This window comes from Procambarus clarkii, chromosome 43, assembly GCF_040958095.1.
Source record: "Procambarus clarkii isolate CNS0578487 chromosome 43, FALCON_Pclarkii_2.0, whole genome shotgun sequence".
Classification (NCBI taxonomy): Eukaryota; Metazoa; Arthropoda; class Malacostraca; order Decapoda; family Cambaridae; genus Procambarus; species Procambarus clarkii.
This window is the reverse complement of record NC_091192.1, coordinates 25,401,168-25,417,190: the sequence shown is the minus strand read 5'-3', so window position 1 is coordinate 25,417,190 and position 16,023 is coordinate 25,401,168. Positions and strand designations below refer to the sequence as shown.

Below are 16,023 nucleotides of genomic sequence, written 5' to 3'. Positions count from 1 at the left end.
CAAAATCCATAGTTATGACCAAATCCTTAACAATCTACAAGCGTAAATGAAAATGATAATGATTAGAATTATCATAATGATAATGATTAGAATTATCATAATGATAATGTTTATTTAGGAAAAAGTACACACACATTCAAAATTAGTCACAAGAAGAATGTTGGGTGTCAAGCTAGAGCAAGAATATACTATTTCTTTCTTGTCTCAATAAACATACTTAAACTTGAACTTGAACCTAAAGTCACTAATACGTTGCCCTGTTATGAGTGACTTCATACCAAATGGTATGAGGTAGTGTGAGCTCCGTAATTACTTCACACACTCAGTAATATTGGAAGGTATTCTTGTGCTGGACCCAGATTTTGCTAATGGAGGCAAATAGATCAGCCTTATATTTCTTGTTCTCTCCTGAAGATTTTTAGTCAGAGTTGATTTGTTTTTGTATTGAGGCTGATATTTGCTCCCCCTGCTGATTCCATGTATGACTAACCATCTTATGGGAATATTGGATTACCTTATAGCTAATTTAAGCTAACAGTAGTTTAGTTCATTTATTATGCACCCCATACCCATCTTGTGGGCGGTAGTGGAAAGGGTTACAGAGGCATATAATGGGCTCAGGGACTGAACACCACAATTCATTTAGCTAAGCAAGTTACAAGCTTTAGCTAACACACCTACTAACTAAGGTTTTTTTCCTCCCCCAGGAAGCAGCTCCGTAACAGCTGTCTAACTCCCAGGTACTTATTTACTGCTAGGTAACAGGGGCATCAGAGTGAAAGAAACTTTGCCCATTTGTTTCTGCCTGGTCCGGGAATCGAACCCAGGCCACAGAATTACGAGTCCTGCACACTGTCCGCTCAGCTACCAGACCCCCCTAGGATCTGTCTATGTAGGGGTGTATGTGCATGTGTATGTAGCTCCTGTGTGCGTGTGTATGCAGCTCCTGTGTGCGTGTGTATGTAGCTCCTGTGTGCGTGTGTATGTAGCTCCTGTGTGCATGTGTATGTAGCTCCTGTGTGCGTGTGTATGTAGCTCCTGTGTGCGTGTGTATGTAGCTCCTGTGTGCGTGTGTATGTAGCTCCTGTGTGCGTGTGTATGTAGCTCCTGTGTGCGTGTGTATGTAGCTCCTGTGTGCGTGTGTATGTAGCTCCTGTGTGGGTGTGTATGTAGCTCCTGTGTGCGTGTGTATGTAGCTCCTGTGTGGGTGTGTATGTAGCTCCTGTGTGCGTGTGTATGTAGCTCCTGTGTGCGTGTGTATGTAGCTCCTGTGTGCGTGTGTATGTAGCTCCTGTGTGCGTGTGTTTATGTAGCTCCTGTGTGTGTGTGTATGTAGCTTCTGTGTGCGTGTGTATGTAGCTCCTGTGTGCGTGTGTATGTAGCTCCTGTGTGAGTGTGTATGTAGCTCCTGTGTGAGTGTGTATGTAGCTCCTGTGTGCGTGTGTATGTAGCTCCTGTGCGCGTGTGTATGTAAGGGCGTGTGTGGGTGTGGAGGCGGTACACAGCCGTGAGAGTGTATGAGGGAGTGAGGGAGTGACAGTCACCTGAAGCCTCTGGGCCTGGCAGGTTGTGTATACACCTCCGTATAACACTATAGCCCTCAGTAACCCGTATAGTCTCGTATACTCCGTATATCCTTGTATAAACCAGTCGTTTATACCTGTATACACGCGAGCAGCTGCCCGCACCTCCACGACTCCTGGTCACATGGTCCCAGTAAGTGAAGCCTTTCTTGTTTGTGGTAGTGTGTGTAGTGTGGTAGTGTGTGTACTGTGGTAGTGTGTGTACTGTGGTAGTGTGTGTACTGTGGTAGTGTGTGTACTGTGGTAGTGTGTGTACTGTGGTAGTGTGTGTACTGTGGTAGTGTGTGTACTGTGGTAGTGTGTGTACTGTGGTAGTGTGTGTACTGTGGTAGTGTGTGTACTGTGGTAGTGTGTGTACTGTGGTAGTGTGTGTACTGTGGTAGTGTGTACTGTGGTAGTGTGTGTACTGTGGTAGTGTGTGTACTGTGGTAGTGTGTGTACTGTGGTAGTGTGTGTACTGTGGTAGTGTGTGTACTGTGGTAGTGTGTGTACTGTGGTAGTGTGTGTACTGTGGTAGTGTGTGTACTGTGGTAGTGTGTGTACTGTGGTAGTGTGTGTACTGTGGTAGTGTGTGTACTGTGGTAGTGTGTGTAGTGTGGTAGTGTGTGTACTGTGGTAGTGTGTGTACTGTGGTAGTGTGTACTGTGGTAGTGTGTGTACTGTGGTAGTGTGTGTACTGTGGTAGTGTGTGTACTGTGGTAGTGTGTGTACTGTGGTAGTGTGTGTACTGTGGTAGTGTGTGTACTGTGGTAGTGTGTGTACTGTGGTAGTGTGTGTACTGTGGTAGTATGTAGTGTGGTAGTGTGTGTACTGTGGTAGTGTGTGTACTGTGGTAGTGTGTGTAGTGTGGTAGTGTGTGTACTGTGGTAGTGTGTGTACTGTGGTAGTATGTGTACTGTGGTAGTGTGAACTGTGGTAGTGTGTGTACTGTGGTAGTGTGTGTACTGTGGTAGTGTGTGTACTGTGGTAGTATGTGTACTGTGGTAGTGTGTGTACTGTGGTAGTATGTGTACTGTGGTAGTGTGTGTACTGTGGTAGTGTGTGTACTGTGGTAGTATGTGTACTGTGGTAGTGTGAACTGTGGTAGTGTGTGTACTGTGGTAGTGTGTGAACTGTGGTAGTGTGTGTACTGTGGTAGTGTGTGTACTGTGGTAGTGTGTGTACTGTGGTAGTGTGTGTAGTGTGGTAGTGTGTGTAGTGTGGTAGTGTGTGTACTGTGGTAGTGTGTGTACTGTGGTAGTATGTAGTGTGGTAGTGTGTGTACTGTGGTAGTGTGTGTACTGTGGTAGTGTGTACTGTGGTAGTGTGTGTACTGTGGTAGTGTGTGTAGTGTGGTAGTGTGTGTACTGTGGTAGTATGTGTACTGTGGTAGTGTGTGTAGTGTGGTAGTGTGTGAACTGTGGTAGTGTGTGTACTGTGGTAGTGTGTGAACTGTGGTAGTGTGTGTACTGTGGTAGTGTGTGTACTGTGGTAGTATGTGTACTGTGGTAGTGTGTGTACTGTGGTAGTGTGTGTACTGTGGTAGTGTGTGTACTGTGGTAGTGTGTGTACTGTGGTAGTGTGTGTACTGTGGTAGTGTGTGTACTGTGGTAGTGTGTGTAGTGTGGTAGTGTGTGTACTGTGGTAGTGTGTGTACTGTGGTAGTGTGTGTACTGTGGTAGTGTGTGTACTGTGGTAGTGTGTGTACTGTGGTAGTGTGTGTAGTGTGGTAGTGTGTGTACTGTGGTAGTATGTGTACTGTGGTAGTGTGAACTGTGGTAGTGTGTGTACTGTGGTAGTATGTGTACTGTGGTAGTGTGTGTACTGTGGTAGTGTGTGTAGTGTGGTAGTGTGTGTACTGTGGTAGTATGTGTACTGTGGTAGTGTGTGTACTGTGGTAGTGTGTGTACTGTGGTAGTGTGTGTAGTGTGGTAGTGTGTGTAGTGTGGTAGTGTGTGTACTGTGGTAGTGTGTGTAGTGTGGTAGTGTGTGTACTGTGGTAGTGTGTGTACTGTGGTAGTATGTGTACTGTGGTAGTGTGAACTGTGGTAGTGTGTGTAGTGTGGTAGTGTGTGTAGTGTGGTAGTGTGTGTAGTGTGGTAGTGTGTGTAGTGTGGTAGTGTGTGTACTGTGGTAGTGTGTGTAGTGTGGTAGTGTGTGTACTGTGGTAGTGTGAACTGTGGTAGTGTGTGTACTGTGGTAGTGTGTGAACTGTGGTAGTGTGTGAACTGTGGTAGTGTGTGTACTGTGGTAGTGTGTGTACTGTGGTAGTATGTGTACTGTGGTAGTGTGTAGTGTGGTAGTGTGTGTACTGTGGTAGTGTGTGTACTGTGGTAGTGTGTGTACTGTGGTAGTGTGTGTGTACTGTGGTAGTGTGTACTGTGGTAGTGTGTGTACTGTGGTAGTGTGTGTAGTGTGGTAGTGTGTGTACTGTGGTAGTGTGTGTAGTGTGGTAGTGTGTGTAGTGTGGTAGTGTGTGTACTGTGGTAGTATGTGTACTGTGGTAGTATGTGTACTGTGGTAGTGTGAACTGTGGTAGTGTGTGTACTGTGGTAGTGTGTGTAGTGTGGTAGTGTGTGTACTGTGGTAGTATGTGTACTGTGGTAGTGTGTGTACTGTGGTAGTATGTGTACTGTGGTAGTGTGTGTAGTGTGGTAGTGTGTGTACTGTGGTAGTATGTGTACTGTGGTAGTATGTGTACTGTGGTAGTGTGAACTGTGGTAGTGTGTGTACTGTGGTAGTGTGTGTACTGTGGTAGTATGTGCACTGTGGTAGTGTGAACTGTGGTAGTGTGTGTACTGTGGTAGTGTGTGTAGTGTGGTAGTGTGTGTACTGTGGTAGTGTGTGTAGTGTGGTAGTATGTGTAGTGTGGTAGTGTGTGTAGTGTGGTAGTGTGTGTACTGTGGTAGTGTGAACTGTGGTAGTGTGTGTACTGTGGTAGTGTGTGTAGTGTGGTAGTGTGTGTACTGTGGTAGTGTGTGTAGTGTGGTAGTATGTGTAGTGTGGTAGTGTGTGTACTGTGGTAGTGTGTGTACTGTGGTAGTGTGTGTAGTGTGGTAGTGTGTGTAGTGTGGTAGTGTGTGTACTGTGGTAGTGTGTGTAGTGTGGTAGTGTGTGTACTGTGGTAGTATGTGTACTGTGGTAGTGTGTGTAGTGTGGTAGTGTGTGTACTGTGGTAGTGTGTGTACTGTGGTAGTGTGTGTACTGTGGTAGTGTGTGTACTGTGGTAGTATGTGTACTGTGGTAGTGTGTGTAGTGTGGTAGTGTGTGTAGTGTGGTAGTGTGTGTACTGTGGTAGTGTGTGTACTGTGGTAGTGTGTGTACTGTGGTAGTGTGTGTAGTGGGGTAGTGTGTGTACTGTGGTAGTGTGTGTACTGTGGTAGTGTGTGTACTGTGGTAGTGTGTGTACTGTGGTAGTGTGTGTAGTGTGGTAGTGTGTGTACTGTGGTAGTATGTGTACTGTGGTAGTGTGTGTACTGTGGTAGTGTGTGTACTGTGGTAGTGTGTGTACTGTGGTAGTGTGTGTACTGTGGTAGTGTGTGTACTGTGGTAGTGTGTGTACTGTGGTAGTGTGTGTACTGTGGTAGTGTGTGTACTGTGGTAGTGTGTGTACTGTGGTAGTGTGTGTACTGTGGTAGTGTGTGTAGTGTGGTAGTGTGTGTACTGTGGTAGTGTGTGTAGTGTGGTAGTGTGTGTACTGTGGTAGTATGTGTACTGTGGTAGTGTGTGTACTGTGGTAGTGTGTGTACTGTGGTAGTATGTGTACTGTGGTAGTGTGTGTACTGTGGTAGTGTGTGTACTGTGGTAGTATGTGTACTGTGGTAGTGTGTGTACTGTGGTAGTGTGTGTACTGTGGTAGTATGTGTACTGTGGTAGTGTGTGTACTGTGGTAGTGTGGTAGTGTGTACTTACAGTCACTTACGTGATAAATTCTTTATATCCAGGCATTGTCACAACTACTTATATTGAACAATAAAATCTCGGCCATGTTTCTTCGTTATTCTGTGGACCATAACACGCCGTTATCATGACTAACGGCGCCACTGTGGACCATAACACGCCGTTATCATGACTAACGGCGCCACTGTGGACCATAACACGCCGTTATCATGACTAACGGCGCCACTGTGGACCATAACACGCCGTTATCATGACTAACGGCGCCACTGTGGACCATAACACGCCGTTATCATGACTAACGGCGCCACTGTGGACCATAACACGCCGTTATCATGACTAACGGCGCCACTGTGGACCATAACACGCCGTTATCATGACTAACGGCGCCACTGTGGACCATAACACGCCGTTATCATGACTAACGGCACCACTGGGGACCATAACACGCCGTTATCATGACTAACGGCACCACTGGGGACCATAACACGCCGTTATCATGACTAACGGCACCACTGTCGAACATAACACAGTGTTCACCACACACAGTGTTCACCACACACAGTGTTCACCACACACAGTGTTCACCACACACAGTGTTCACCACTTCCCACAGCAGCAGCCGTAACTATAGTCTAGTGTATTTCAGCAGAGCCAGTTACAGCACCGCTCCTGAGCCAGGTAAATCCACTACGGGCTTACCATAGCCCGTGCTACTTGCAACTTTTTGTTCCCAGTAGGTGAATCTGAGAGAACAACAACAACAACAAGATCAGCAGAGGGAGCAGTATGGGCGGGGCGGCGGCGGCGGTTGTGGTGGTGGCGGCGGTGGCGGCGGTGATGGCGGGGACGGCCCGGGCCGACACCTGTGACCGGCGGGACCGGCGGACACACACAACAGCCTGGAAGGGTGACATAGGAGACCTTGAAGTGTTCCCAGGAGGCACGGTCAAGGACGGACTCCAGGTACGTGGCCCGGCTCTGTACAAGGCACTACGGGCTCACCATAGCCCGTGCTACTTGGAACTTTGTTCCAGGTAGCGAATCTTTAACAACAACTGCTCCCCCGCGTGTGTGACGTCCCCCCCCCCCCCCCACACACTAGGCACTCAACACAAAGCTTCTATTAGGACAATACCTAACTCTGGCCCCAGACAGCACTCGGTACCCTTACTCAAATCTCTGAATATGTTAGATATTAAGTCACTGCACTTCCTCTCATGTGTACTCTATATATATAAAACTCTGAATTGTAATGTCAATCATGACCTTAGAAGCTTCTTAGAAGGTTGTAACAGAACCCATGGGCACCACATCAGAAACAAATACCTATTTGATATTCCAAGAGTACGACTTAATCAAACTAGAAATGCTTTACAAATCAAGGGATCCAGAATGGGGAATGACCTTCCCAATCATGTTAAAGGCTGTACCTCTCTTAACCAGTTTAAGATGAAAACTAAGCACTACCTAATTAACTCCCTGTAACCTACCTTACCCCCCTAAATGTCAACGCATGTCTTAATATTTTTAAACAATGCTGTTTGTTGACCAACTTGTATAACTACTGATTTCAGCCATATATATAAACTTGAAGAAAATTGTAGTCTTCTGTTTATTTAGGTAAAATTACTTCTGCTGTTCTGTTTCAATTTCTGCTGTTACATTCATCATGTAATTATCATAACTTTTTTTCCCCTTTTTCAATTCAATTTATGCTCTGATCTTAATTAGTTTTAAGTTTTAGTCTCAGTGTTTCCCCCACACCTTGACCTGCACGCTGTGAGTATTAGTGGGTTTAGGCATTGTATGTACAGTACTAACTCTCTCTGTACATCCAACATTATGTTTGTAACTCATCTTGTATGTATGTACTTTTACCTGAATAAACATTTGTATATGTACAAGGTACGTAGCCAGGTCACCCCCCCCCCCACACCAGGTCCGAAGTGGAGGTGTACAGGTTCACACTGTGTGGGGGTGTACAGGTTCACACTGTGTGGGGGTGTACAGGTTCACACTGTGTGGAGGTGTACAGGTTCACACAGTGTGGGGGTGTACAGGTTCACACTGTGTGGGGGTGTACAGGTTCACACTGTGTGGGGGTGTACAGGTTCACACTGTGTGGAGGTGTACAGGTTCACACAGTGTGGAGGTGTACAGGTTCACACTGTGTGGAGGTGTACACACAGTGTGGAGGTGTACACACAGTGTGGAGGTGTACAGGTTCACACAGTGTGGAGGTGTACACACAGTGTGGAGGTGTACAGGTTCACACAGTGTGGAGGTGTACACACAGTGTGGAGGTGTACACACAGTGTGGAGGTGTACACACAGTGTGGAGGTGTACACACAGTGTGGAGGTGTACACACAGTGTGGAGGTGTACAGGTTCACACAGTGTGGTGGTGTACAGGTTCACACAGTGTGGAGGTGTACACACAGTGTGGAGGTGTACACACAGTGTGGAGGTGTACACACAGTGTGGAGGTGTACAGGTTCACACAGTGTGGAGGTGTACAGGTTCACACAGTGTGGAGGTGTACAGGTTCACACAGTGTGGTGGTGTACAGGTTCACACAGTGTGGAGGTGTACACACAGTGTGGAGGTGTACACACAGTGTGGAGATGTACACACAGTGTGGAGGTGTACAGGTTCACACAGTGTAGTGGTCCACAGGTTCGACACCCTCGGGTGCGGAGGTTCATCAGCTTCCCGACGGGCTCAGTGTTCAGCGTCATCCCCAAGTTCATCATACCGTTCTACAGCAGGTTCGATGGTTATATTGGTACGTGGCGCCAGCAGTGTCGTCTGTCGCACCTGCACCTTGCATGCCCTTGTTTTACACCCACCTACACCCACTCTACGGGATCACCATAGCCCGTGTTACTTGCAACTTTTTGTTCCAGGTAGCGAATCTTTAACAACACCCACCTACACCCACTGTGCAACTCTCTATACGTGCTACACCACTTAAACATATAACACAACCTTCCTAAACTCACTTGTATACGCTCCCATCCGTAAAGTAATGTAAAGTATGAAGCATAAAGTATATTAGTAAAGTTAGCCCCCCATATACACCTATACTTAAGCCTCGCTCTCTTATATGTTTAACTCATAACTGCTTAACCGCTCACACCCACACCGCAGAAGATTCAGCGGTATGCCACGAGGCTCGTCCCGGAACTGAGAGGTATGAGCTAAGAGGAAAGGCTAAAGGAGCTGAACCTCACATCCCTGGAAAACAGAAGAGTAAGGGGAGAAATGATAACCACCTACAAAATTCTCAGGGGAATTGACAGGGTGAACAAAGACAAACTCTTCAGCACGGGTGGGACACGAACAAGGGGACACAGGTGGAAACTGCATTAGGAAGTGATGTGGTGGAGGCTGACTCCATACACAGTTTCTGAGTATGATAGGGTCCAGTAGGCTCAAGAATTTGTACACAAGTCGATTGACGGTTGAGAGGTGGGACTAAAGAGCCAGAGCTCAACCCCAGCAAGCACAACTAGGTGAGTACAGTTAGGTAGGTGAGCACACACACACACACACACACACACACACACACACACACACACACACACACACACACACACACACACACACACACACACACACACACACACACACACACACAGGCAGTAAGGTAGTGTGGTGACACAGGCCGCCACCACTCCCACACCTCACAGGAACACGCACTGAATACTTTCATTAACTCAAAATACATATACAAAATACATCCCCGGAGGCTGATGTATTTCTGGTCATTGTGGCAGTAGTGTGGAACCCCCCACCCCCTCCACTCACTGGACTCTTAAGCTCATCATGGTGCAGTCGGTGGTGCGTGTGCCTGGGAAGGCAAGAGATGGGGGTTCGATCCCATTGTACAGTCTAAGACATAAATTCCAAAACACTGTTGAATTTTATAATCCACCTCATGTAAACATCTGCCCAAAATTTTAGGTACCTTTGACAAGCCGACGGCTTCCCGTCCTCGTCGAGGCCACTAGAGAGATAGCGGCTCTCAGATAAACTCAGGTAAAATTCAGGTACGGCCTCAATTACTTGATTACAACTTCATGGAACTAAAATAAGGACATTTTCCGCAATAGTGGGAAGCCAACTGTACTCGGTGGTGCTGGACCTGAGGCTCCCTAACTCTACCCTGATGCTGAGGCCGCGGCGCCCTGAGGGCCAGGTGGCGGGCGCGACCTGGGGCGCCCCGCACTACGCCGCCCACGCCACCTACCGCGCCGCCCACGCCACCACTGGCGCCGCTCTCGACCACAACAGGATGGCGGGCTTCACCTTCCTGCAGCAAATGATGGACAGGTGAGTTGGTTTTTGGAAGGTATGATGGGAGTGTAGTCATGAGGCGGGGCGCCGGGGAGTGATGGGAGGAGGTGGGGGAAGGGGTGAGCTGAGAGGCATGAGTGACACTGTAAGAATGTTGTCGTTTGTTGAAGATCTCTTGTTCCATGCCAGGCATCTGTCCAGCCACTCCCAGTCATGGGCTCATCCAACCATTAACAGTCATGGACTCATCCAACCATTAACAGTCATGGACTCATCCAACCATTAACAGTCATGGACTCATCCAACCATTAACAGTCATGGACTCAACCAACCATTAACAGTCATGGACTCATTCAACCATTAACAGTCATGGACTCATCCAACCATTAACAGTCATGGACTCATCCAACCATTAACAGTCATGGACTCATCCAACCATTAACAGTCATGGACTCATCCAACCATTAACAGTCATGGACTCATCCAACCATTAACAGTCATGGACTCATCCAACCATTAACAGTCATGGACTCATCCAACCATTAACAGTCATGGACTCATTCAACCATTAACAGTCATGGACTCATCCAACCATTAACAGTCATGGACTCATCCAACCATTAACAGTCATGGACTCATCCAACCATTAACAGTCATGGACTCATCCAACAATTCATCCAGTTGTATACTTATGTCCCTCTTACTCTGTCTTTCTAAAGAATATAAACAAAGATATCTTAGGAGTTAGTGAGACGTCTGTTGTGGTGTACTGTATCTAAGACATTCTGGCAGTTAGGAAAAGGAACACCACCCATCGTTCTCTCGTGTCTGGATTTGATTACTGTTGCAATGTTCTGTTTCCTGAGACACCACCATCAACCTGTAATGTAAATTTTTAAATTTGTTCATTTAACCTGTAATGTCTTAGTTTCCTAGTATATTCTTGCAGGTCGGCGTTCAATCCCCGACCGTCCAAGTGGTTGGACACCATTCCTTTCCCTCGTCCTATCCTAAATCCTTATCCTGACCCCTTCCCAGTGCTATATAGTGGTAATGGCTTGACGCTTTCCCCTGATAATTCCCTCCCTCTCTCCTGTCCTACTTCTCTATAATACCCAGTTTTAAAGCTATGAATAGTGTTTGCTTCCACAATGTGCTCATTTAGTTCATTCCATTTCCCCACTACTCTCACGCTAAAAGATAACTTCCTAACATCTCTGTGACTCATCATAGAGATGAAGCAGAACGAGGGGACACCCATGTCCCCTCGTTCTGCTGGTATTCCGTGTGAACATTTCGTCTATTTCCACTCTGTCAATTCCCCCAAGTATTTTATATGCTGCTATTATAGCTCCCCGCTCCCTCCTTTTTTTCTAATGTCGTCAGTTTCAGTTCCTTCAGTCACTCTTCATATCCCATCCCATGCAACTCCGGGACTAGTCTCGTCGCAAATGTTTTATCCTTTTCCAGTTTCCTAATGTGTTTCACGATGGGGCTGCATACTCTAAGACTGGTCTCACGTAGGCAGTGTAAAGCGCTCTGAATGCCTCCTTACTTAGGTTTTGAATGACGTTCTAACTTTTGCCAGTGTTACGCTGCTGTCGATATCCTATTTATATGTGACTCAGGAGTTAGATTGCTGTTACGTCCACCCCCAGGTCTCTTTCTCGAACCGTCACAGGTAGGCAGTTCCCCTTCATTGTGTACTGTCCCTTTGGTCTCCTGTTACCTGGTCCATTTCCATAACTTTACAATTGCTCGTGTTGAACTTCAGTAGCCATTTCTCTGACCATCTCTGCAAGCTGTTCAGGTCCTCTGGAAGGATCCTACAATCCTCATCTGTCACAACTCGTCTCATTAATTTCGCGTCATCTGCGAACATCGACATGTAGGACGCTACTCCTGTAGACTTATCGTTCACGTATAATAGAAATAGAACTGGTCCCAGCACCGATCCTTGAGGTACTCCACTCGATACTGTTCGCCAGCCTGACTTCTTGCCCCTGACTGTTACTCTCTGGCTCCTTCCTGGTAGGTAGTACCTTACCCAAGCTAGGGCTTTTCCGCTTACTCCCGCCTGCCTCTCAAGTTTGAATCGCAGTCTCCAGTGCGGCACTGTGTCAAAGGCTTTTTGGCAGTTCAGAAATATGCAGTCAGCCCCTCCTTCCCTCTCCTACCTTATTCTTGTTGCTTTATCATAGAATTCCAGGTTTGTTAGGCACGATTTTCCTTCTCTGAACCCATGTTGGTGTTTGTTTACATACCTAATGTTCTCTAGGTGTGTAACCAGTCTTGACCTGAATATTCTTTCAAGTATTTTGCAGGGAAAGCTTGTCAGTGATTCGGGTCTGTAGTTAAGTGCCTCCTCCCTATCTTCTTTCTTGGAGATCGGTAATTTTGCAACTGGGTAATTCTCCCGACTAAAGTGACTCATTAAAGATCATTGCCAGAGGCACGCTGAGAGCCTGTGCTGCCTCTTTTAGTATCCACGGTGATACTTTGTCTGATCCAACTGCTTTAGTTGCCTCCAGTGTTGTCAACTGTTTCATCACCTCCTCTGCTGTCACCTCTATATCTGATAGTCTTTCATCTAGGGTAATCTCTTCCAACAATGGGAGCAGCTCAGGCTCGGTTGTGAACACTCCATGGAAACTGGCATTCAGTGCCTCACAGATTTCCTTATCACTTTCTGTATATGCCCCCTCTGTCTTCCTTAGTCTAGTCACTTGGTCATTTACCGACATCTTCCTGCTTATATGGCTATGTAGTAATTTAGGTTGTTTTTTCGCTTTCATCACAATAGCATTCTCATAATTTCTTTCCGATACTCTTCATATGTTAATGTAATCATTCCTAGCTCTGTTGCACCTGATCCTGTTGTCCTCTGTCCTTTGTCTTCTGTACTTCCTCCACTCCCGCCTGCTGGCCACTTTTCCTTCCTGACACTGTCTATTAAACCATGGATATTCCCTCTTATTTTTTCCCTTTACTGTTGACATAAATCTCTCTTCGGCCTCCTGGCATTTCCGTATGACTAGGTCCATCATATCTTGCACTGTTTTTCCTCTAATTTCTTCCTCCCACTGCACTTCTCCCAGATAGTCCCTTATCCTTCTGTAGTCCCCTTTCCTGTAATCAACTCTCCTTTCCTAGACCTCTTATCCCTTGATCACAATTTTAAGCTCCATCATGTAGTCAAAGACTAGGACACAATGGTCACTGGCTCCTAGTGGTATTTCATGTTCCAAATTCTCGATGTCTTCTACATTCTGGGTGAAAATCAGGTCTAATAGGCTCGGTGCATCTCCTCCTCTTTCCCTTGTGTCTTCCTTCACATGTTGCGTTAGGAAATTCCTGTCTATAACGTCTACTATCTTTGCTGCCCACGTTTCGTCTCCTCCATGGGGATTCCTTGACTCCCAATTTACCTCTCCATGATTTAGGTCCCCCATGACCAGCAGCTTCGCTCTCATTCTGTGAGGTAATGTTGCTGCCTTCTGCTGTTCATCATACTCCTGCCTCTGTGTGTGTACTCACCTAGTTGTGCTTGCGGGGGTTGAGCTCTGGCTCTTTCGGCCCGCCTCTCAATTGTCAATCAACTGGTGTACAGATTCCTGAGCCTATTGGGCTCTATCATATCTACATTTGAAACTGTGTATGGAGTCAGCCTCCACCACATCACTGCCTAATGCATTCCACCCATGTGTGTGTGTGTGTGTGTGTGTGTGTGTGTGTGTGTGTGTGTGTGTGTGTGTGTGTGTGTGTGTGTGTGTGTGTGTGTGTAATTACCTAAGTGTAGTTACAGGATGAGAGCTACGCTCGTGGTGTCCCGTCTTCCCAGCATTCTTTGTCATATAACGCTTTGAAACTACTGACGGTCTTGGCCTCCACCACCTTCTCACCTAACTTGTTCCAACCGTCTACCACTCTATTTGCGAAAGTGAATTTTCTTATATTTCTTCGGCATCTGTGTTTAGCTAGTTTATATCTATGACCTCTTGTTCTTAAAGTTCCAGGTCTCAGGAAATCTTCCCTATCGATTTTATCAATTCCTGTTACTATTTTGTATGTAGTGATCATATCACCTCTTTTTCTTCTGTCTTCTAGTTTTGGCATATTTAATGCCTCTAACCTCTCCTCGTAGCTCTTGCCCTTCAGTTCTGGGAGCCACTTAGTAGCATGTCTTTGCACCTTTTCCAGTTTGTTGATGTGCTTCTTAAGATATGGGCACCACACAACCGCTCCATATTCTAGCTTTGGCCTAACAAAAGTCGTGAACAATTTCTTTAGTATATTGCCATCCATGTATTTAAAAGCAATTCTGAGGTTAGAAAGCGTGGCATAGGCTCCTCGCACAATATTCTTTATGTGGTCCTCAGGTGATAGTTTTCTATCTAGAACCACTAGAGAGTGTGTGTGTGTGTGTGTGTGTGTATGTGTGTGTGTGTGTGTGTGTGTGTGTGTGTGTGTGTGTGTGTGTGTGTGCTAGCATGTGTGTACTGACCTGTAGTGTTGGTGCAGTGTTGGACTGGAGGGTCGAGCCTGCGTGCTGAGGGCGGTGTGTGAGGTGGCCGAGGACCCCGTCACCGACCTGGGCCTCATGGGCGAGATTGTCAACATGTTCTTCAGGTGAGTCCTCCCTCACGCCTCACGCCTCACACCTCACGCCTCACGCCTCACACCTCACACCTCACACCTCACACCTCACACCTCACGCCTCACGCCTCACACCTCACACCTCACTACACGAAGATAACTCATCTCACACTTTTATATAAAGAGACCGACCCTTTAAAATCGAGATAGACTAGGAGAAGTACTCATAAATGTATGAGGATAACAGCAAGTGTCTTATGTTACCAATAATAATAATTAATTACAATACTAATACTAATAATAATTATATAAAAGTTATTAATGTTGTTTAGTTGATTGTAGACATTCACGTAATGTTTCAGAAACCTTTCACTGAAGTGTAGTTCTAACCAGCATTATTATTATTAATATTACCTTTATTTCTATTGTCTTACTGATGGGTGAGCAGTGCAGGGTACGGGAGCCGGGCCCGGGAGCTAGAGGACTACATCGCGGCGGAGGAGTCTGGTCGGAGGGAAGGGGGTTGTGAGGCTCAGTACCCGGCGTGCCCCTGCTCCCTGCTGGACGTGTTCACCTCCGTCTCCTCCTTCTTCCACCGCGGCCTGGCTGGTGCTGGCGAGGCCGCCGCCCAGCACCTCTGACACACTCTCTCGCCCTCACAACCACACTCCACCTCTTATTATATACCATCTCTACCCTACCCTGAGCGACCTACGACAAGCCGCCGGCTTCTTGCTCTCGTCGAGGCCACTAGTGCTAGTGGACCTCGGGTAAAGCCCGTCTCGGTGGTACAGTGGCTGTCGTCTCAGGGTGCTTCTTGGGATGTGTATTCACCTAGTTGTGTTTGCTGGGCTTGAGCTTTGCTCTTTCGGCCCGCCTCTCAACTGTCAATCAACTGTTACTAATTACTACTAACAAATTGTTTTTCTGACACACACACACACACACACACACACACCCAGGAAGCAGCCCGTAACAGCTGTCTAAGTCCCAGGTACCTATTTACTGCTAGTTAACAGGGGCATCAGGGTGAAAGAAACTCTGCGCATTTTTGTTTCCGCCGGCGCCGGGAATCGAACCCCAGACCACAGGACTAAGTATTCAGCGTGCTGTCCACTCAGCCACCAGCGCCCCTGAACGATGTCTGTATGTCTGTTGACGTCATCATATACAAGAGTGTTTTGCAAACACCAATGATATTGAATTTTTGATTTATTAATTATTGAATTTTTGATTCATTGGCCAATTATTATCTTAGTCCTGAATACTACATTTTGTTAAAAATATTTAAATATATATTTATAGAGTTAAAAAAATTGTATTTTTAACCTAATACATGGGAGTATAAGGCTAGACTAGTATAAGACTAGTATAGGGAGTATAAGACAGACTACATTATTCTTCTAGTAAATGATGACACACGGGGGAGACATCTCCAGTCACGCAGGATGCAGTTGCACCTCAACAGATCTCCAGTATCAGCTAATGATATTGGTAATGGCTCAAAAGGGCCACCACTTACGGGCTATTCATGCCCGTGCCACCTTTTGGGTGGCTTAATTTTTATCAATCAATCAATTTGATAATGCCAATATGTACTCTGCACTGTGGGGTAGAGAGGAGGAGAGTACAGCCCAGGGCTGTCTCCTCACTCTCTCACACTACA

The 16,023-nt window shown here is 46.5% G+C and overlaps 1 protein-coding gene across 1 annotated transcript; it reads left to right on the top strand.

Annotated features, from left to right (window-relative positions):
• Window positions 1–1,480: 1,480 nt before the first annotated feature.
• On the top strand, window positions 1,481–15,673 carry LOC123756053 (uncharacterized). Its single transcript, XM_045739060.2, has 6 exons — window positions 1,481–1,716; window positions 6,197–6,425; window positions 8,139–8,247; window positions 9,578–9,797; window positions 14,283–14,390; window positions 14,806–15,673. Exons 2-6 carry the CDS (start codon window positions 6,249–6,251, stop codon window positions 14,996–14,998), a joined length of 807 nt encoding a protein of 268 aa, XP_045595016.2. The 5' UTR covers window positions 1,481–1,716; window positions 6,197–6,248; the 3' UTR covers window positions 14,999–15,673.
• The last annotated feature ends 350 nt before the right edge of the window (window positions 15,674–16,023 follow it).